The sequence below is a fragment of the Pristis pectinata genome, chromosome 4 (genome assembly GCF_009764475.1).
Source record: "Pristis pectinata isolate sPriPec2 chromosome 4, sPriPec2.1.pri, whole genome shotgun sequence".
In the NCBI taxonomy this organism is placed as follows: Eukaryota; Metazoa; Chordata; class Chondrichthyes; order Rhinopristiformes; family Pristidae; genus Pristis; species Pristis pectinata.
This window is the reverse complement of record NC_067408.1, coordinates 32,417,957-32,441,635: the sequence shown is the minus strand read 5'-3', so window position 1 is coordinate 32,441,635 and position 23,679 is coordinate 32,417,957. Positions and strand designations below refer to the sequence as shown.

The following is a 23,679-nucleotide window of genomic DNA, read 5'->3' as shown; positions in this document are numbered from 1 at the left end:
TTCCCACTCACCAGGGCCCCCATTACCACACCCTTCTGCAACTCATTGGGCCCCTGTCCCTGTTCTCCTCTCCAATTCACACCACCCCTGTTCCTGCACTCTTTTCAAACTGACATCATTTTAATTAGCATAGCAAAAAAGACAGACTTTTTCTTTTCCACCAAGTTGGGTATGTATGATGGCCACACAAGGGCTTATGCATTAAAATGAAAAGACAATTTTGTATATGGTTGAAAGTTACTGCATGAGAACCCTTTCACTGTGTGTTTCGATGTACATGTGACTAATAAAGGTATCTTATCAAATGCATCATTTTCTTAGTAACTGCATCACAACTGATGAGTTCTATATTTGTTCGCAGAAGAGAACAACTTAGTTACAGATTTGTGAGATAGAGAGACTTATTTAATTGCTACTTCTCAGCAGACCCCTTGAATTGAAAATGTTTGATTTGATAAACACATGTCATCACCAGTAGAAGAGCCCCAAAGTCTATGGAACAGCAGGAAAGGTCTGGGGTAGTTGAAAAGATAAGAATAACCTGTTGGTAAAAGAATGCAGACTTCATCACAATTGTTTTACTTCTCTTCCCAGAGGAAGGGGGATACAGGGATTCAAAGAAAAGCTGGAAGGTGGATAGGTCAAGGACATGGCAGCAAAATAGGGTGGTCAGCAGTTTGGATGAAAAGAATAAAATAGACAATATTGTTGGCAAGAAGGAGCTATGTTGAGAAATGCCATAGGGAAAAGAGAGAGGCAGCAATTGACAGTGAGGACACAGGAGACAAAGGGGAGCACTCCTGCTTCTCAACACAAGCAGAGCTGGAAAGACACCCACAGTGTGGAGCCACAGGTTTTGACCACACTTTCATTGTTGGGTTTCCTGCGCCTTGTTAATCCTCCACACACAATCTACATTACATCTACAATTGCACATTGGAAGTTCAATTTAAGAAGTTTAATATCCTGAGTAACAACAGCATCAGCCACATGTGCAGCATTCAAGCACTCCTTCCTTATAGTCAAATCGTTAAACCCTACCAACCAATCCAGGTTAATAGAAGGGTTAGTATTAAGACCTAACAATGTTTTTTCAGTTGTGACAACTTTCAGGAAAATTACCCAGAATATAGAATCTGTAAGGAAAACAAAAATCAGAAAATGCCAGTAAGCTGTTGCTACATTGTCTTTTAAGCTGTGAGCTAGTAATACAAGCTCACTGTAAAGCATGTGTATAAGAAAATGCCACACCAAAAATACAGGGCATATTCACAACTACACACAGTCTTAAAGAGCAAATACACCTGGTTGAAGAGGAAATGTGCTAATGTAGCATAGCGATGACATAACAGTATTACAATATCCAAAAGAGAGAGATGTGGTATGTAATCATTACCAAACTGCAATGACTTTAAAACAACACAAAAATGAATGCAGAATAAAATAGATAATATGCATTCTCTATTTTGACCCAGATCACAGTCATATGCATTTGTTTTATTAGGAGGATCCAAAAGAAAAATACCAAACATTAAAACACTAACCAAATGATTTGAGTTATGCCTAAAATGTCATGATCTGTCTTTGTAAATTCTTAATTTTTCCAGTGTTTAGATGAATGAGAAGAATGTTTTTTTAATAAATTTACACATATATTGTGACAAGCAGGTTTTAATAATTTGGCTACCTGTTGTACACCTCCTCTGATTTTCCTTTCTATTGACACATCTAGCACAGTGAGTTGATCTTCACCCAGTTTCCATATAACACAAAGAGATGATCACCCTTTATTAAAAACTGATGCATGAAGAAACCATCAGTTATAGTTACACTGATAAACAGCAAAGAGCACACAGGTAAACAAAGTGGATTTTAATCCTGAAAATCAACAAAAAAACGACAGATGCTGGAAATCTGAAGTAAAAACAGAAAATGTTGTAAATACTCAGAAGATCAGACAGCCTCGGTGGTAAGGGAAACAGAGTTAATGTTTCAATTCCAGGACACTTCAGCAGAGGTTTTAATCCTACCTGGCTTGTAAAAAAGCAGGTTACTTACCCTTCCTGAAACTTGACATCTTGTCGAGTTGCATTCAGTAGATGGATGAGGCACCTGCCTAAAGATGGAAGGTCTTACAACATCAGTATTATACTAGTGCTCCTGAATGGAATTCTATTTTCCAGATCCATCATTTGCATCCTCACTATAGCAATTAGTGGATGTACTGTGGTTAAAATGCAAAATATTTTCAAGTATTCAAGTGGTGCTAACTAGAACATAGAACATAGTGTTAAGCACTCTTTTAACAATCAAGAGGTGATTTTAAGTAATTGTAACATATATGAAATAATAACAGGCTGAACTGTACTGATAGTTTATGAGATGACAGCCAGCTTTGTCCCTCCCCTCAGTCAGCACATTCATTTCTGCATCTGAAGTACTGAATGCCCTGAACTTAGCATTGAGAACAGAGGTGGTTCCATATTGTCCTTAGCTGAGGGGCTGGGCACACTTAGTATCTGTTGCTTCACTCCACACCGGCAGTTTGAACAGGATTTCTGACCTCTGTTAAGTTTTTGGTTTATTTTTCTTTATTTCAATATATAAATACATTTTAATAGTTTAATGCATTTATAACTAAATTTATGTTTTATTATTAATCATTTTAAAATAATCTTTATTTTTAAGATAATTAAATGTTCATCAACTATTTCCAAATGTCTCTGATGATCAGTGACATTTAGAGATATCTGAAAAGGGCTTTCACAGCATGGGCTGCCAGAATGTCATTGGAGTAATCCAATGACTGAGGCTCAACTTCCGCCATCTGAGACCGAGTCATCACATGTGGAGCACTCCACTTCATGGGACGCACGTGGCAGCAACACCTCAAGGATGCTGGGAGCCTCAATGCCACAAAACATCAGTGCAACTATGGGACTACTGCAGGAGACATATTTCAGACACAGCCATTTCATGTGTGATCCAGGCCAACATATCTTTGCTGACACGTGGTTAAATTAGTTTTACATATCTTTCCTGCTTTTTAAAAAAAAATATTTAATTCCCTCCTCTTTGTTTTATCTTTCCTCATACCATAATCACTAAATGATCAAAAATCACAACCTTTTCCTTAATTTATAGATCCACAACTATACAGGCCCTGTCAAAGTCGTGGTGCAGTTGGTTACCATTGATGAACCTCCACTTCTGCATGTGCACAGCCTGGTAGGAAGACAATGTAAAAATGGAATCTGCGTTGTCCAGATAGATTCTGAGGACATGACAGCAAGGTATGAAAATAGATTTAAAGAAATACATGTATCAAGAATTTTATTTCAGATCCGGCTTACTTAAGCCTAGAATTTGAAGGGCACATACTGTAAATATAATAAGTCACTATAGCATCAGAAATAGAAACTGCAACAAATTTTTGAAAAGCAGTATACTTTCAATGCTACATCTATAATCCTGAAATACAAATAAAAAAGCTATTGGCATCTTACATGTCAAGGCAGTAAACTGTTGTTGCTAATCATTACAAGGAAGCAAGTTTAATCTAACCGATCCCTAGGAAGCCAACAGAGTTTGGATCTATAATCTGTTTTACCGTCTGTATGGAATTAACTTGGTGCATAATGGATGCCCAAGCCTGTCCAACCAAATTGCCACCTTACAAGTTAGTTGAACATGGAGCTGATATTCAATTCTGCTGGAGTTAGATTAGCTCCCCATTTACTCTTTTCGCTAAGGTTGATAAAAAGGGATACTGGGAAGAAGTAGGGTAAGGATGATGGTAGTTAACAGATGACTAATCTACGACTGCCCTGATTGTGTCACTGCCAAAGGTGAAGTCAACCACGTAATATTTCTAAACGTTTATGGTGGAAAAATGCTCTGCCAATAAAGTACTCTCAATCTGAACTGCTCCTCTGTCTTCAAAAATTTCACAACTATGCTTCCAAGAATTGGCATTTTATGCTTTGTTTAAAGTAGCAGAGGTCAGGCTGATATTTTTGAGAGATGAGAAATTTGTTCACACAACTAAAAAAAAACAATTCTGTGCTGTTGAAAATTGGGTTAAACCAGAATAGAGCAATTTTGCATACAGTTCTGGGTAACTGAGCACCTGTTGGGAAATCCATCTCCTTTTTTGGCAATATTTTCATTCTCCCTGGGGCATTTTTTTAAGCACAAAGTTTCCCCTAATGACGTTAACAGTGTTTCAAAATGCAAAATTCACCTGCAGTGAGACTTTCCACCTCACCAGTCAGAAAAATGACGGTTATCACAACCAGCTTTTACAAACCATTTCCTCTGAAACCTTGTGATTTAAAGGGCCAACACTCGAACAGCAGTTGTTGTCCTCTCTGAGACCTCTGACATTCTATGACCTCAAATACAACGTCACATATGCCTTGGCTCTTTGCTCATGGAGATCAGGGTCATAGTCACTCTCAGCTTTCTAGAATTAGGATCATTCCAGGCTGCTGATTCTGATCTCTGCCACATCTCAAAGTTTGCTTCTCACTGCTGCATTAGGGAAGTCACCCAGGGAGAGAGAATTTCACCCACAGGAACAAGCTGAGTAGAAAGGGTAATTGCAAGCTTCCCCAAAGTGCAAACATTCAGCGACTGTACTCATGTACATACTTCCTTGTCAACTTCCTGCCAAGAATGCCTAGCTGGAGTACTGTGGCCCCCAATGTGTAAAGCACATGCCACCTGAGGACATTGTTCTACATCAGCCTGTGTTAGTCCTTGGCACTCCTGAAAGCACTCTCCCATTCCCCTTCCATCCTTGCAGCACCCATTCATCCCATCGCAACACTCCCTCATACCTGGAAGAGTTTTTCTTGTATTGTAGTATGTCTCTATAACGGCTGGCTGCAGAGATTGCACCTGCTGGTCTACATGTTGAGAACTGTGAGAACTTGTACCACATCAACGGGGAACACAATGCTGAAACCAGCAATGTCAGTATCAGCCTGGTGTTATACAGTGAAACTTGACCACAATGATCTGTGAAACTGACATGAGATCTTCTTTCTTCAGGTGACTTCCATGATCAGCATCAGGATGACCATAAAGTTCTTATAATATCAAATAAATGTCATGGAGCAATTTCTTGGCCAGGAAGTTGTAATCTGGTATAAGTGAGAGTTTTACTGAAGCACAAAAGTAGTTCATGTGTTAAAGAATCCGGAATTAGACAATAATGCTGTGCTCTGTGATAATCATTAAATCCAATTGGCAGTCAATGATACCTCTGAAGTATGCATGGAAGGACTGAGTAGTAGATAATTAGAAATAATTACTGCTGTAATTTCTTTCCCCATCAATGTTCAGAGACACCATAAAATGAAACCAAAATTCCATGGTGTCTTGAAGCAATGAACACACAGACTAATAAAACTATTGAATGTCTTCTGGAAGTCCAATTGGATATCATACTCTTTCACCTACTTATTAGCAACCCCCTTCTAATTATATTATATCATTAATCAGATATGACTTACCCTTGACAAAGTCACATTAACTGTCTCTGATTAACTTATATTTTTCCAGGTAATCAGTCTACTTTTCTCTAGTGACAGGTTCTAGTATCTTGAACGCATTTGACCCAAAGTCAGTAGGTCAGACAGCATTAGTGGAGAGAGCTAACAGTTCAAGTTGATCTCCTTTCATCAGATGAAAGGTCATTGATCTGAATTGTGAATACTATTTCTCTCTTTACAGATGCTACCTGATCTGTTGAGTATTTCCAGCATTTTTTGTTTTAATTTCCAAAATCTGCATTTTTTTTGCCTTTTGATTACTGAATCAAACTCTACTGCTTGTCCTTCTTGAATGACTGCTTCAGGGATTTCTCCATATTCTGACTCTCAGAGTGGAACTGTACATTGGCTATGTGGACTGCAGGAACTCTCACCCAGAGTGCCTGGTACAATCTTTATGGACTGATTTACTGACCTAACACATTCCATCTTTCTCTTCTTTGCTTGACAAGATAGTTCCTAATTATACCATGACTGTGTGCCTGATCACTTAGTACCATTACATATTTCCAAGAATCACTCTTTGCTCACTCATTTGTCCTGCCACCTCAGCTCAATGTTGTACTTCTACTTTTGAATCAAAGGATTATGAGTTCAATTCCTGCTCCAGGACTTAAACACTTCTTTATTTTGGTTCTTCGATATAAGGTTTATTGTCAAAAGTGCTATGTTTCAATTTTTAAATTGAAGTCTTTAAATTGAAATCTCATGATGCTATTGGCACACTACAGCTTCAATTTTAAGATGGAGCTTTCTTCTGTTGGTGTTTTGCTGTCCAATAAAAGTGTACATGCAACCAGTGATGCCCTGACCTTAAGGTAACCACTATTACGAACCCCTAGGTTCTGAACTGTTGAGCACAGAGATCAATGGGAACATCAGTTGCAGTACTCCTCTAATACCCTGGAATGAGCTTGTGGCAAGTATGTTGAGGTACTGACTTTGACGTTGTCCAAAAGTTGTTGCAAGATCTTCAAGGTCTTATAGCAAGAGCCTTGAGAAATCTGAAACAGCATGTCTTGAGAAGGCACTGCTCTTCAGATGGATTCAGGAAGCTCGCTGTTGACCTGTGGAGTTTATTTGCTCAGTTTTAATACCTTTGAGAGGCCCCTCAGCTGTTCTTTTCTAAGCTCAGCTTCTGCTGGTGCTGACTGCTGAAGCTGTGATTTCTCCTTCGGTGGTTTTCCCCATACAAAATAAAGCAGCAATGACTTACCAGCAATAAGTTGGACTCTCAGCAGATACTCAGTGGAAGAGCTTCAGCCCCAAAAGCAGTAGGATGTTGGTTCAAGTCCCAATCCAAACTTCAAAATACAGGCTGATACTCAATGGCAGTAATGAGGGAGCACTGTGCAAACTTCAGATGAAATTATATCTGTTTTCTCAGGTGTTCATTAATGCTCCCATGGCCCTATTGTGTGTACGAATTGTGTTTCCTAAATGGCTACACTTAAAAAGTATTAATAACTGTAAAACATTTTGAGACACCCTGCAGTTGAGGGAGAGAATGTGTGCATGCAAGTTATATCTTTCTTGCACTAAGGATGAGAGGGCCAGAAAAATGTGGAAGCTGAAAAATATCCTGCAGCAAAAAAGAACTTATGGCCCATTTAAGATAAGATCTCTTTATTAGTCACATGTACATCGAAACACACAGTGAAATACATCTTTTGTGTAGTGATTTGGGGGGCAGCCCACAAGTGTCACCACGCTTCCAGCGCCAACACAGCATGCCCATAACTTCCTAACCTGTACGTCGGAGGAAACCGGAGCACCCGGAGGAAACCCACACAGACACGGGGAGAACGTACAAACTCCTTACAGACAGTGAAGCCCTTTTGTATACAAAGGCAATGGCTCACACAGGGTTTTCACCAAGTTTTGTAGCTACGTTTTCACTGATTTTGAAGAAATTGGACCGGATGGATATCATCAGAATGTGATGGACACCTGTGTAAAAACGGCAATGTTAAAAATGCCAGAACAGTTTGTAATGTTGTAATGTACTCTATGGAAACACAATACACAATTTTAATCACCCTCTGGTCCTATTTTCACAGGCTGATGGAGTTAAATCTAATCTTGTTTACTGATGTTTATCTTCATCAGGGTTTAACGTCCATGCCAAGTAATGAATTAATTTAACATTTTGCGTACTCCCCATCACTATCCAACATTCCCTGCAGAATAACAGAACAGATAACTGCAGGATAAAACTTTCCCTGCTCTGTCTCAAGCGATGCAATTCAACTTCAATTTTCTGGTAAACAGCAACTCTAACTCCAATATATCAGTGAGGTTGTTTGTTCTGCATTTCTCATTATGGCCATCCCTAGGTAACTTTACAGTTTTTATCAACTTGTTAATTGTGCATAGATTTTGTTGAGAACTCACATTTGCAAGGAATTGGATTACAACGACTTAAAACTTTCAAATTGACCTTGTACTGAATAAGAAAACTTTGATCCAGACATTCTGAACATAACTGGACTATAAACATGTTGGAGATCAAATGGAAGTGTGTGTTGTTTGCACTACTCTATGACTAGTGGTACATCATATGTAAAATTATCATTAAGATCCTTTTATTGACCAAAAATGAGATATACTAAAATATTCTGTACTAATTTTTTACATGCTTTTATGAAAATAACTGGCAAATGTATTTTCTGATTAGCTTTCCCAACCTTGGCATTCTTCATGTTCCAAAGAAGGATGTCGCAGCAATTATAGAAGAACAACTGATTAAGTCATGGATGTCAGATATCAATAATGGGAATATTTCACTTTCTGATGAAGATGGAGTGGAATTGCAAGAGGAACAGCTGCAAAGTGAGTCAATATTATTATATCACATTGTTCATCCAGTATTCAAATGTAAAACTAAATCTGATTTTTTTTCTCCCTGAAGTTTAATCATTTACAGGATTGTGGGTGTGACTGCCAAGACCAATGTTATTGCCCATTCCTAATTGATCTTAAGAAGGTGCTGCTGAGTCACCTTCTTGAACTGCTGCAGTACATATCGTGAAGGTACTCCCACAGATCTGTTGGGTAGGAAGTTCCAGAATTTAGGCCTGTTATTTACCAGAATCTGATTTAAACAGCAATGGTGAAACTTTGAGCTTCTCATTTCAGGATCCAAGTCCAGTCCTAGTATACTTTGGTTTTTACAATGTTTTATTACGCCAACTGTTACTGGCACTCAATCTTCTTTGGCAGTCCCTCAGGATCGATGATGACTTGCTTGTACTGAAGCCTCTACCTGAGGGTTCCGTAATGACTGATGAAGCTATTGCAGGAACCACAGACTCTTCCACAGATGGGGCAGGAGGTTGTTAATGGGTTGGATGGGTGCATCGTTTAGGAGTGGGTTTGTGCCATTCACACTTTATGCTGGACTTTTGAGTACTCCCTCCACATGGATTTGAGGTTCATAGTGCCATTTAGAATGCTCCTTCTCCACTTTAAATCATGATGGGCCAGGGATTCCCAGAAGCTGGTGCAGATGTTCCACTTTTAAATTCAAGGAGGCTTTGAGCACATGGTAACCTCTGCCTGTGACTGATCTCGGAATAGAGTGTCCCTATCAGGAGTCTGGTTGGGCATGCGATCGTCTCGCTTGCCCAAAGGAGCCAACTGAGCATCACTGAGGCTCAGTGCTGAGGATGATTTCCTGGGAGAAGACAGTGACTTGATTCATTTATCCTTCCAGTGTATTTCAAACATTTTGTGGAGGCAGCTTTGGTGAAATCCTTCCAGTGTCTTGAGGTACCTGCACATTGGAGGACAGGGGGGTCTCTGCTGCCTGGTAGATGATGACTTTGGTGCTAGGTTTGAGATCTTGACCTTAAAACATCCTTTTTTTCAGTCAGTCAGAGGCTGTGCTGATGCACCAAAGGCCATCACAATCTACCTTGTTATGACCTTGCACTTTATTGTCTACCTGCAATGCACTTCCCTGTAGCTGTGACACTTTACTCTGTACTGTGTTATTGTTTTTACCCTGTACTACCTCAATGCCTGTGTAATGAATTGATCTGTCCGAGCGGTATGCAAGACAAGATTGTCACTGTACCTCGGTACAAGTGACAATAATAAACCAATACCAATACCATCCCTGGTGAATTTTATCATCAATGTCTGCCACTGTCTTACATTTAATAGTTGACATAAGATAGCAAAAAAACCCCAAAAATGTGAGTTCTTACTGACTGGATTAAATTCCCATTCTCTGAAGTCAATTTGGATAGTCTGAACCAGATTCAATTACTGTAAGTAACTACAATTTTCACCACAAGTTTTTAACTGCCCTACATGAAAAATGCATACAAATCCTTCATGCCTGGACATCATAGGACATAGAACAGTACAGCACAGGAACAGGCCCTTCGGCCTACTATGTCTGTGCCAACCATAATGCCAAATTAAACTAAACCTATCTGCCTGCACATGATCCATATCCTTCCATTCCCTGCATGTTCATATGCCTGCCTAAATGCCTCTTAAACACATCCTGACTGCTTCCCCTACCACCCCTGGCAGTGCGGTCCAGGCACCTACCACTCTCTGTAAAAATCTTACCCCCTATGTCTCCTGTAAACTTTCCCCATTTCACCTTAAAGCTATGTCTTCTAGTATTTGACATTTCTATCCTGGGAAAAAGATTCTGACTATTTGACACTGGTTTGGAAGTTTCAAAACTGTAACAAAAACATTTCCCTGCCAAATAACGGTCAGAGGAATTGAAGACAGGGATTCCCAACAAAGCCTATTGACACTAGAAAAGATTTCTTGTACTGCCACCTTTTAAATTAATTTGCTTCCTATAACTGTTGTAAAAATTGATGAGGAAACCAAAATCAAAACATTCCTAAACTTTATAATGTGGTACAAAACATAATTAATGTGTTGGCATCTGAGCCATAATTTGACGTTATATCCTCATTGAAGCTAATGGCGTTCACCATCATTTATGTGCAAATATTTCAGCATTTTCAGGCAGAGGTAGATGTGAAAGTCCTAAACTTACTGCCCATGTAATGCCACTCTGACATTTCCTTCATGAAAATAGCATGGATTGCTGGGCTATCACTGCATTTATACAGTAAATACAAACAAAGCTACCATATAAAACTGTATTGCTCATTACAGCCTAAGTACTTCTTTAACAGTATGATAACAGTCGATTAATGTCAGATAACTAAAATTAACTATTTGATGGCTGGCTCTTTAAAGTTTAAGCAATTACTGGAGATATTTTAAAAGTATTTTATTAAATTTTTCCTGTTTCTTTTTCCTCTCTCAATCTTAACCCAATCCTCCTTGCTATTTTTCTATTTCGCTTTGATTCAGTGTTGAACTCATTTAATCTAATTTACACCACTTTCTTCAGCTGTTAATTTGACAGTGTTTCAGTTTGATTGAATAAGGAGATAAGCTGTTGCTTTCTTTATTTCCTGGTTGTAATGTTGGCAGTTCACACTTTCAGCTACTGCAGCACAATATGAGGCCAGCACCATATGTCAAAGGCAGGTCCAACTGAAGCAGATGTGCTCCGACAAAATCAAATCATGATCCCATATATAATAGTAACAGCACTTGATGTAATGTAACAAATATAACCGTTAATGCAATGTCAATCCTTTCTCAATGTTAGAAGAAGACAGAGAGAGAATTCATCAGGAAGCCCAGAAGCAAACCAAATACATGGATCTCAGCGTTGTCCGTCTAATGTTTACACCATACCTTTCAGGAAGTGATGGCAAGTTCACACATAGACTTAGCTCAGTTATATCGGATCCCATTTATGACAGCAGTGAGTACATTTTCATGGAATATGTTTTGGCAAAATGAATTTGTACTTTTGTATCTTAAATCACTCCTCTTAAATAGAGATGTTGAATGAAGCTCTTTTCTCAATTAGCTTGTTAATACCTTAAGTAATGCAAGATATTATCTTTCAGAATGTGTGGGTTTTCATAAAGGACAGAAACTACAGAGCTGTTGCTTTAGCTCTGGAAGTGTGCTAGAAGGGCACTGCCAGCTGCCTACAATAATGCCATTCCAAGCCATGGAGAATTATCGAAGCAGCTAGTCAGGGCATTTTACACCTACAGGTGTGTAACAGGGACTCCTTCTTCGGTAAAGCTGGAATAGCAATAAGGTATTTTCTTGTGGCGACTGAGACTGATAAATGGCTAAAGAGGTTTGGGTATTTTCTTTTTTAAATTTTTATTCAAAGAGATGCCAGTGCCTATCTTCTATGGATATTCAAACTGCTTTGGTTTGCTTTCCTTTGGTGAGAAGTTTTCTGAGATTTAACCAGGGTCACAACAAAACTGGCTCCAAATCTCACCAAGCCATTCTGTGGGCTAGCAAGAATAAGCTTATAAGCAAGAGAAGCAAGAGTTAAACTCCTAAAATCTCACACATTCATTAAGCTTCCTGCCAATGCTGCCCCAAGTGATATTAGGCCAGACTTTACACGGAACAAAAACATGGCAGACACACGTTCCACGATTAATTCTACCTTCATCCAAACTGCTGAAACTAAATTTTGAATGTAATTTAAATATTTAATTTTTTGGCATTAATTTCTTGTCATTGAAAAGAATTTAGAGGGAGAGTTTACATCGAATACATATTGAATGTTGTGTTTCCTTTCATAGAAGCACCCAATGCATCAAGTTTGAGAATAGTAAGAATGGCCAAAACTGCCGGGAGTGTGGTGGGTGGGGATGAAGTCTTTCTGCTGTGTGATAAAGTACAAAAAGGTAAACAACAACAGGGTGTTTATTGACAACACTGTGTCAGTCGTTAAGGAGGAGTAAAGTGGGCATATGTTTATTGTACAGCAAAAATATCAATTTATAGGAAGTGAAAACAATCTATTTAAAAGAAGTTATCAGAAACTACAGCAACTCCTCCCAAAAAAAGGAGGACAATTGCTCTAGAAGAATGTTATGTGGCGAACACTCACATATAAATTATATGCATAAAATCAAGCCCAGTCAGTGAAACATGTGTGATCACCAAGTTTGATTGGTAGGGGAATTGCCCAGCCATCTCCACTGTGACTGGTTATAGTTTTGTCATTCTATGTAGCCTTTGATTAAACTTGTAAGTTATTTTTCTTTTACCCATCTTCAAAAATGATTTATAGATTTGTCATTCTAATTATTATTAGGTAGATTTGTGAAATGCTGTTGTTTGAGAGGCTATTTCTTAGCATTTACACATAACCCAAAATGTATTTTAAGAAGAAAACTCTCTTTTTACCAAATTCTGATTTATTGTATTCCCTTCCTCAGATGATATTCAGGTCCGGTTCTACCAGGAGGATGAAAGTGGTCACATTTGGGAGGCATTTGGAAAATTTGGTGCTGCTGATGTTCATAGACAGGTAGATACTGCAAAATATTTTGCAACAAAGTATTATGTGGACAACCTTATGCTGAAAAAAATGTAGTTTAATTTCAGTTCTCAATAAAGATGAAATTAAACACTTTCCACTGTACAGGATGATACTGTGGATTTTAATTATTTTCTGCTAAGTTGTTAATCGCTGGAGATCTCCAGTCAATTTGCTTACACCCAATAAAAAGAATCGCTCCCACTACCTGAATTGCTACGGAGCAAAAATGTGTGTCTTTATGTGAAGTAGCCTCAGGAATATGGAGTCAGGAAACTGACTGTGCAGCAAATGATCTTACTCGAATTTAGTTCAAGATTAAGGGGGTGGCACAGTAGTGCAGGCAGAAGAGCTGCTGTCTCACAGCTCCAGTAAGCCAGCTACAATCCTGACTTCCAGTGCTCCTGTGTGGGTTTTCTTTGGGTTTTTTTCAGTGATGATTCCCAGGATGTTGATGAGTATGGAATGGGTAACAGTAGCTCCATTGAATATCAGAATTGGAATTGAAATTGGAATTGGTTTATTATTGTTACGTGTGCAGAGGTACAGTGAAAAACTTATCTTGCGTACCATTCATACAGATCGATTCATTACAAGAACGCACTGAGATAGTACAAGGTAAAACAATAATAGAATGCAGGATAAAGTGTAACAGCTACTGAGGAAGTGCATTGCAGGTAGACAATAAGGAGCAAGGTCATAACAAGGTAGATTTTGAGGTCATGAGTCCAACTTATTGTACCAGGGGACTGTTCAATAGTCTTATAACAGCAGGATAAAAGCTGTCCTTAAGCCTGGTGGTACATGCTTTCAGGTTTTTGTACCTTCTGCCCGATGGGAGAGGGGAGAAGAGAGAAGGTCCGGTGTGGGTGGGGTCTTTGACTATGTTGGCAGCTTTCCCGAGGCAGCGAGAAGTGTAGATAGAGTCCATGGAGGGGAGGCTGGATTCTGTGATGTGCTGGGCCGTGTCCACAACTCTCTGCAGTTTCTCTGTTATATCAAGAGGAAATGGAAGATGTTTTCTTGTTGCTAGGCAATGGTGTGATGTTATCATAATCTGCAGCATCATTCCAACTCTAAATTGTTTGAAACCTTGCTTCAAGCATGAACTGCTTCTCTGCCTGAGCTCACATTAAGTTGAATATATTCTTTATCTAAATCCAAGGGAGATTAGGTGCATCTTGACAGCATGTCCAGAGAACATCTCTCAGTGTCATTCTTCCTCCTCCTGCAGTGGACAAGGACTATATTCTCATTACAGCATGTGCTGAATATCTATGAGCTGATAAGGAAACTGCAGCTTTAAGATTGCTGGGTTGCTCACACTTTAAGAAACAATGTCCAGTGGAAATCTTTTGATGATGTTTATACCATGCTTTAGCTTTCAGTGAAAGTTAGCTATCACAATCAAGCATGTTTCATTGAAGCTCCTTCAGTTATATGAGCTTATTTAGTACTTCACTGCGGAGCTTTGTAAGAGCCCAATACACTACATTGGCAATGAGGAGGTGAGAATTAATGTATTATTAAATGTGCATCTAGATGAGTCCACGTCAGTAACTTATAGGGAAATGCAGCAGACTGAAGGGTGATCTCCTGATACAGGATGAAAAGTAGCATAAGCAGGCACTGCTCGGGAAACATGGCAAACTGGACAACAAGCTACAATGGATTTCTCGGTTCCTATGGCAAATATATAGAAGACATTTAACCTACTTTTGACAAATAAAGCTGTTCTCTCTGATAATAACATCAAAGAAATAACAAGAGAGAATGCCAAGGAACAAAATGCAGTTATGTAGGAGAGTAAGAAAGCAAATCTTTTGTGAGAAATCAGTCAGGGTGCCCATTTTGCACAAATTAATTTGGTAGCACTGCTTGGGACAATAGATGTCATTTTTGATGCTCCTGTTGGAATAATATGGAACCATTCAACTCAAAAGAGTCAGTATGCAACCTATGGAGGGAGCAATGGTGATTCCTTTGTCTTCTTCATTGAAACCTGGTCACATGGGTGAAAAGGGCACATTTGGTGGGTTAGCAACAGTCAACACGGACACATAAAGCAGCAAAGCTTGCCAGCATGATAAGGACAGACACAACTCAAGAATATGGAGGATAACCGTCCAGATATTTCAAAGGCAAAGAGACAAATCTGTTAAGAATTATAGAGAGATGTTCTGAATTTGATTGTAGAAAACAAAGACCAAGAGGAAGACAAGTTGTGCCGTATTTATGACAGTGTACAGTAAAGAGGGAAGGCTGGGAGTTAGACAACCTGCTGCTTGAAGGAAAAGCAGAGGTGAAGATTTGGAAGAGGAAGAACAGACCTGAAAATCAGGAAACAGTTTAATGTTACACAATATTTGAAAGATGAGAATGGATGTCCTCAGGAGCGACTCAGTTGCAATTCAGAGAAAACTGAAAAAAGAAGTTCAAAAATTAGAGCAATATAGGTTAGGCTCAGTAAAGAAGTGGCTGGCAGAATTAGGCAAAAAAACTGGGCAAAACCGATCTAATCGAAAAATTAAATACTCTAGAGAATCAAATGAAATCAAAAGATGTTAATATAGAAGGCATCAGATGATTTACAACAGAAGCTTTTCCGAATTTTCATCTCAGTTACAAATGAATGTCAACCACCTAAAAGAACAAGAAGCTCTGGTATCAAACTTAAAGCAGCAAGTAAGTTGTTGAATTGTCAGTCTAGGCTGTAAGCAGTGAATCTGCCATGATGGACAAATTCTATCTGAGAAAGAAAAACAATGGAGAATTTGCAGAATAGCATGTCAGCACATGAAGGGTATTGCTAAACTATAACAGAATGTATGGTGGAGAACATGACATGTTCTCTCTCTCTCACACATTCACATACAAATTCTCACCCTCTCTCTCCAACATCAAAAGTGTACAGTATGATAAGTCACCATGCCCATCAGTAACTGAAAAATTGATGTGCATCATCCAGTGGATCAAGCAACTGTAGATCGAGAGTGAAGTTGAGACACATGCCATAAGAAAATCTTGAACATTAAAAAAGCTGCAATGTGTTTTAAAGTCATTAGTGTTATATTTGCATACATCATTTCTTGTATTTAACTAAATTTAAAAGTTTAAAATGACTTACCAGCATTTATAAGTTGCCTGTTTGGATGTGCCTGTTTGCATATTTCTTTTAAAGTGCAGGCGATGTGTGGTGAATGTCTACCAGCTGTTAAGGAAACTGCTACCTTTAAAGTTGGTGGCTTCCGACTTCCTTCAAATAAGCCATGTGGTTTTCTGTTGTACCATGCTTCCATTTTAGTTGAAAACTATACAATCAACTGACATGTTTACTTGAAAGTACATGGTTTACATGGGTTTGTTCAGCACCACACAGTACAGACCAGCAAGAAGTCAACACATTAAATAGAAAGATTATGAATAATGCAACAGGCAGCCATGAAGTAGGAGACCCTCTCTGGATTGAACTGTCTTGTGCCTCCTAGCTATACAGGCAGTGAAGTAGCTGATAAAGATAAAGGACCTCAGTATTATCTTCATGATGTTCCTGGGTATCTTACAGGAGTTCAGTCTGCAGCAAGTGGAAGATCTGTGACCAATTCCTTTGAAAAGCCTAATCTCCAGGAAAATTGCTCCACTATAATATGGTCATAGGAACATTGCTCCAAGAAGGTTTTGGTGAGGGGAGGGGGATGGGGGCTCCTTGCCAGAACCATCCACACTCCCCTCCTTCAGCCTTGGCTTACATTGGAGCCCCCTTCTTCAACTGTTGTCACGCAGAAGGCCAAACAGAGCGACAGACAACTCTCACGTATATCAGCCTTTGCAGAAATTCACAGTCTCCGGCGAAGTAATTTTAGTTCCCTTTAAGTGGTTGAGGTCCAGGGGCTCTTCCTTCTGTTCAAGTCTAGTTTCTTGTGCATGGCCCACATTGCCCATTCGGTGCACTTGCTTGGCTTGCTTTGTCAGGGTAGCTGTCAAATGAGCATTGCACAAAACTGATGTCCCTACTGCATACTCAGTAGACTCTGGGCAAGCAGGGATCACGAGATTTGACGTTGCCATCAGTCATAATGCTGCGATCACAAATAAGAGCCCCATTTTACATATTGAAATTTCTACCCAGAGGTCCTTTAGAATTCAGTACATTTCACTATCTTCTGATAGCAAATCCTTTCACAGGCAAATGTGCTCTTTCTTACATAGTTCTAGGGACAGTACAATAGGTTATAAAATTCTGTGTGTTTTCAGTTTGCTATAGTTTTCAAGACACCAAAATATTTTGACATGCACATCACCAAACCGATCTCAGTGTTTGTCCAATTACGAAGGCGATCAGATGGTGAAACCAGTGAACCCAAACCATTTATATATTACCCACACAAACAGGGTAAGTGTTCTTTGGCTATAATTAAGATGATTCTGCTGTTTGTTCTTAAATTTGATTCTAGAACAACTGAAGGGAATTGTTTATAGTTATAATGAAATTTATGCAAACCTATTTATTTCCAAATTGTCTCTCGTAAACAATTTATAAAAATATGTAAGGTTTGAAATGTACATGATTTTTATCTAAGAATTTTACCAGCAGCTTTGATAATTCTGCTCTGGCTATTTTAAACCATGGATTTCTCAATGCCTTTCATGGATGCCTCATATCAGTCATCAGAAGCTTCACACAGTCTCAACATATTTCACTCTGCTTGATGGAGCATCTTACCACTGTGAGCTGCTGTAACTAGTGGTGTCGCTCTGAAATGACCAAGCTTGTTTGAAGTAGTGGAATGGATTTGAGTAATAGACCAAGGATTTTCCCACCTGCCTTCCCTAAGCAAACTTTTATATAACTGCCAAGAACTGATCTGCAACTTTGCTTGTAAACAAAGGGATGATGTTACCATTGGTGTTTCGGGTGGCATTTTCAATAAGCAACATAACGTTTTACCTTTTAAATTATTACTCATATAGAGAGACTTGGATTAAAAGTTTTATTTCCAGCAAAGGTAGAAAAGGAGTTTCAGATATCTGAAGCAACACCAAATTAATAAATGGGGTAATTTTACTGAAAGGTGGACAGTAATAATCATAAATGCATTTATGAAAACGGTGGATTCTTTTATTATGTAGTTTAAGCTAAATTGCATATATTAAAATTCTTTAAAATGTTACATTTTAAATCTTGCAGTATTTATCATCCATCCAAAGGATATTTTTAGCTTTTCTTGAACAATAAAAAGAACAATAGTGAATTGGCCCCACAATTTTTGTTTTCATTAGATAAGAGTCAGAGAGAGTGTACAATTTACTATTTTAGAATTTTTGACTTACAATATGAGATAAAATTTCTACTCCTAGTGTGGTTTTGTTAACTTTGATTTATCCTTTAATTTTTCTTTGCTTTCTTTATTGCTTTACTTAAATAGCCAAGAAAAAAATTGAGAAGAAATGGCAAAAGGTTTTCCCGGATAATTACAAGGACCCAGCAGAAGATCATGGGGGAATATATGGTGATGGTCTTGGAGAGGGTGAGTAAATAAACTACATCAATGAAGGAACAAGTCTGCAATGACCAGGGTATCAAAGCTGCAAATTTAGAGATTTTGTATAGTCCTTGCAGATGTTATCCACTGGAGGCAAATCTTTGTGAACAGATCCAAATTGAAATCATTTTCATTTTAAGATCTTTGCTATTTCAGGACCAATCATTCATATGATTCTAGGAACTTCCCATCAACCCTTTAAGAGTTTGATTCTTAAATGTGTGATTCATTGTTTGTACCATCAAAGATCTCTGTGTTCTCTTTGAAAATCATTCTGCTATTGGATGCCCCCTGCTAGGGGCAGCACTGAAAGAGATTGCAGTTTGAAAATTGCAGATAGAACCCACAGTTTCCCCTCCATTTAACTTATTAAATGGAAATATATTATTAGAACCCATCATTTCTCCATATGTCCTTCCAGGGAGTGCCACTCCTTGCTGTGAATTCTCAATCATGAAATTAACCATTCATTGCATTTAGTACCTGAAATGAAACTGATTCTTATAGGTATAGTTCTGCTTTTCAAGAAATATTTTGCTGTAACTTGATTTCACAGCGTAGTTACAGAAAGGTATAGCTTTGGAACAGGTCTTTTGGGCTATTGGCCCTTGTCCTGCAGCATACATAAATACCAAATATTGGGGGCTTTATTGGAGAATTGAAAATTGGAGAATTTGATAATGTTTATTTGAACACCATATGGCCAATTTGCTTACAATTTTGACATTTTAAAAACAATTCATATTACTTATCAAATAAGACATCATTATCACAAGTATGGAGAGTAGGCAAGTGTCAATCCTGTGCAATTTTGATTTGATTATTGGCCTGTCAAATGGACCAGGATGTCCAAATGTCAAAAGTGCTAGTAGTGCAAGGGAAATCAGGCATTTTAGCAGCAAAGTGAAACCATATCCAGCAGCTATATTTAAAGTGACTTGCAGGATTGTCTGAGTTTAAGTAATTCAGTGAGACATCAGGAGAAAAAGGTATAGATTAGTTAAGTGGATGTGTGAATATATGGCAAATGAAGTATAATGTGGGAAAATGTGAAATAGTTCATTTTGGCAGGAAAAATGAAAAGGAAGCATATTATCTCCATGATAAAAGCTTACAGAGCTCTGAGATGCAGAGCTATCCTGGTGTCTGAATGTATGATTGACAAAAGGGTAGTATACAGGTACAGAAAGTAATTTGTAAAATTAATAGAATGTTATTATTTGTTGTTAGGAGAATTGAGTATAAAAATGGGGGTGATTGTTTAAGGCAATTGATGAGACCAGAAATGAAATATTGTGTACAGCATTAATCCCATTATCAATGAAGCAGTTCTGAGAATGCTTACTAGACTACTATCCGGATTTGATGGGTTGCCTTACGAGGAAAGGTTGGACAGGCTAGATTTGCTTCTGCTGGAATTTAGAAGAAATGGATTGAAACACACAAAGACCCTGATGGGTCTTGATGGGATGGATGTAGAGAAGATATACTCTCCCGACATCTTGGCCTGGTCTTTAAGCCTCTTCTACTACTCCCTAATAATGCTGGAGATCCAAAGGAATAGGGACCAAGGCGAGAAGGATCAATGGAGATTCTAGAACTATGTGTACAGACAATGGAATTTATTGCCCCATCAACTCTGCAGTAGGTGAGAGAGGGAAAGAAAAAGAGGGAGAGAGAAAAGGAGTTAAAAAAGAGAAAGGTAGACAAAGGGAGAAAGTAAATGAGAGGGGGAGGTGAAAGGAAGAAAAATGGAGTGAAAAATGCAACAGCATAGAAATTCAACTGAAAAAGAAAATGCTGTCCTCCTACATTTACCATGTTTAGCTTGAATAAACAAAATTGCCTCCTAAATGTAGAATCTGCCTCAGGAATGTTTCTGTATCCTTCATCCTAGCTTGGTAGTATAGATCAGGGTGAATGAGTCAGGTCTGGGTGAATGTGGAGGAAAAGATAGCAGGAATGTTAGCTACACTCGGTCAAATTAAGTACAATGGGAAAAGCTGTTGCTGAGTGTTATGGAGAATATAATCTTGGTACAGTACTTTATTTTTAGTGTTTAAACAAGTTGGCTTCTTGACGGACTGTGGTGTAAGTCAGGACTCCTTGATACCTCTCTAAATCAGATTATGGGTTCATGTCTCATTCTTGTGTTCTTCAGCAGGGAGGAATGGCGAGAGAGTGGGAGGATGGTGTTGAGGCCAAGACTCAGTTGGTCATGATCTTATTGAATAGTGGAGCAGGCTCAAGGGACCAAATGGCTCACTCTTCCTCCACTTCTTATGTTCTTCTGACTGCTCTCTTCACTACAAAAGCTTAGACTGACATTCCGGCACATTACTGAGTGAGTGCCGCACTGTCAGAAGGGCCATTCTTTAGATCAGGCTGAAGCTCTGTTTGCCTTCTCAGGGGGGTATAACAAATACCAAAGCTCCACATTGAAGAAACACAGGGGAATTTCACTAGTGTCCTGTCCAAAATCTCTCTCTCAATCAAAATCACAAAAAGCAGACTGTCTGATTATCATCTCATTTCTGTTTGTACACAAATTGGCTGCCATGTTTCCCTCATTGCAACCACAACTACATACCAAAAGTGCTACATGAGCCATAAAATAGTTGGGTGTCAAGGTCATGAATGGTATTGTTTACTAAAAATAGAAAGACACACAATTTTTTGTCTAATTTTCAATCATTTCCTTGCTGAATGATACAACCTAATTCCATGACAACTACAAACCTGAAATATCCCCCATATTAGAACATCTTTTAAACTTTCAGATTGGTGTATGCATTTTCAAACAAGCACTTGAGATTATATAAGTAACATTATAAAATAGAGGTGGACAGGCGCTTCATTTGACCGGACATGCAATTGTTATCACTGGAACATTGAAACCGGACACTATAATTAGCACAAACAAGGACACAGTCACATGTTTCATTCCAAAAGGTGTAGCTCACTTGTTCAGAGTGGATATTAACACAATTCAAAACAATGAAAACTAGTGCAGACACCACTCTCAGTCCATCACACCAGTAAGTACAGCGTTTTACATTATGTAGGTAGGCATGCCAATTGGAAGCATTGAAAATGAATATCAAGGGATTATTTTTATTCATATATGGTATCTGGGTGTCCTTGACATGGCCAATCCCTAAATACACCTGGAACTGCTGCTGTCTTTCTCTAAGGCTATTCCAACAGAATTAGTTGATAAAGAATTCCAGGATCTTCACATTAACAATGAATGAACAAGATGGTGTGTAACTCAGAGGCGAATCTGCTAATGGTGGTAATCTCACGTATCTACTGCTCCAGCCTTTCTAGGTGGTAAAAATCACAAGTTTAGGAGGTTGCTATCAGAGAAACCTTGTTCAGTGACAGTGGTGTATTTTGTAGATGTTATACGCTTCAGCCAATTTGCACCAATGGTGGAGGGGGTGAAAGTTTCAAGTGATAGATGGAGCCAGCCAAATGGGCTGCTTTGTCCTGGATGATACAGAGTTTCTTGAGTGTTGCTGGAGCTGCACTCATCCAGGAAACTGGAAAGTATGCCAACATCTCCCAACTTGTGTTTTATAGACAGTGGAGGTGAACCATTCACAACAAAGCACCCAGGACTAATTTGTTCATTTGGGCCATGTGTGTGTCCCAGTTAAGTTTCTGGTCAATGATGACCCCCAGGTTGTTGATGTGGATGGGATGGAGATTTTTTAGAAATATAGACTGTGTTATAACGTAGGAGACATCACACTCAGTTTCCACACAGCAAGCTCCTATAAACAGCAGTGTGAAAATCTCCAGCAGTATAGTTGTGCGAGGTGTAAACATTGGTCAGGACACCAACAATAACACCTTTTCTCCAAAGTAGCCCATGGAATCTTTTAAATTCCACCAGGGGGAAATCTAGTCCTAGTGATGGGATCCTTGACTTCCTCCAGACTTCCAACTCAGAGGCAAGTGTGCTTTCAACTGAGCCACACCTGGCAATACTTTTTACCAAAAATCTTAAAACAACATAAATAAATGGAAATGGTTATGCAGCAAAATTCAGGATATAATCTTTATATGAGAAACAGATAATTAATGATGCTTTAACCCATTTCAGAAATGACAGTCTTAAGAAGACCTGAATTCTTCATATCACCCTCCTATGCACCTAAAGATGACGTTACTGCAGGTGAGGCTAATGATTTTAAATGTCCAATGACATGAACGAAAATACAATCCACCCTCCATTAATATAAATTATGATCATCCTTAAACTTAAATATTCTTTAAGTTGTACTCAGCAGCTAGATGGGAGAGTAAGCATCAGAAGATCTTAGGTAAGATCTGAGGCCTACTCTGCATTAACTGATCACAATTTCAATCACTACTGTGCAAAAGCATCCACTTTAATATTAGTTAACCATGAAAGAGAAAATAAACCAAATATGAGAATTCTCTGAACACTGCCAGAAGATGGGAGTATAGTCTGAATGAATCCATGATTAAACTCTCCATGTGCGAATAGTTTATAATGCTCACATCCAGTATCTCATTTTTTTTTTGTTGGCAGTCATTGAATTTCCTCAATAATTTCTTTGCTTTTCGGTGCGTATGATGCTTCAGATTTTGAGAGAAACAAAGACACAAAGTTTATGACATGCTTAAACAACACTATTTGATATTGAAACAAAGTATTTAAATGTGAAAGTGCATGGTTCAATTGAATAGTGAAAAGAGTTGGATTAATATCTCGTGATGTACCTTCTGAAATAACAGAAGTATATTTTCATCATTTTTACCTAGAAAGAGAAATCCCCCTTTTCTGGTGTGCCAAACCTCTGTAGCATAAAGCACTGAAGCCCATTCGACTGTTTTGCAGAAAATGGTGAAAATGGCCAAAAGGACATATCAAATGGTGCTAGGATAGTTTGCACCAAGAAACCCATGTAGTTCCTGACAGGACATCACCCAAGTTAGCATAGCAGGTGATAGTTTTTGTTTTGCTCAGTAATTATAGAAGCGTGTCAGCCAGATATCAGGAGTACATATTTTGTTTGCCATGGAGGGAGGGGTACAGCTGCTAGATTTAGTGATAGAGGTCCGGCAGTCTCATCAGTGAAATAGATGTCAGGAAGGAGCTTTCGTGTGTCAAGAGGCCCAGGAAACTCAT

General features: G+C 38.6%; 1 protein-coding gene across 1 annotated transcript in view; it reads left to right on the top strand.

Annotated features, from left to right (window-relative positions):
- LOC127569733 (nuclear factor NF-kappa-B p105 subunit-like) overlaps positions 1–23,679 on the top strand; it is a 44,321-nt gene that overhangs the window by 18,869 nt on the left and 1,773 nt on the right. The window contains exons 5-12 of the mRNA XM_052014556.1: positions 3,145–3,293; positions 8,236–8,390; positions 11,218–11,376; positions 12,230–12,334; positions 12,872–12,963; positions 17,227–17,365; positions 18,399–18,500; positions 22,627–22,698. Coding sequence (XP_051870516.1) covers positions 3,145–3,293; positions 8,236–8,390; positions 11,218–11,376; positions 12,230–12,334; positions 12,872–12,963; positions 17,227–17,365; positions 18,399–18,500; positions 22,627–22,698 — 973 coding nt within the window. The remainder of the gene's footprint in view (positions 1–3,144; positions 3,294–8,235; positions 8,391–11,217; positions 11,377–12,229; positions 12,335–12,871; positions 12,964–17,226; positions 17,366–18,398; positions 18,501–22,626; positions 22,699–23,679) is intronic.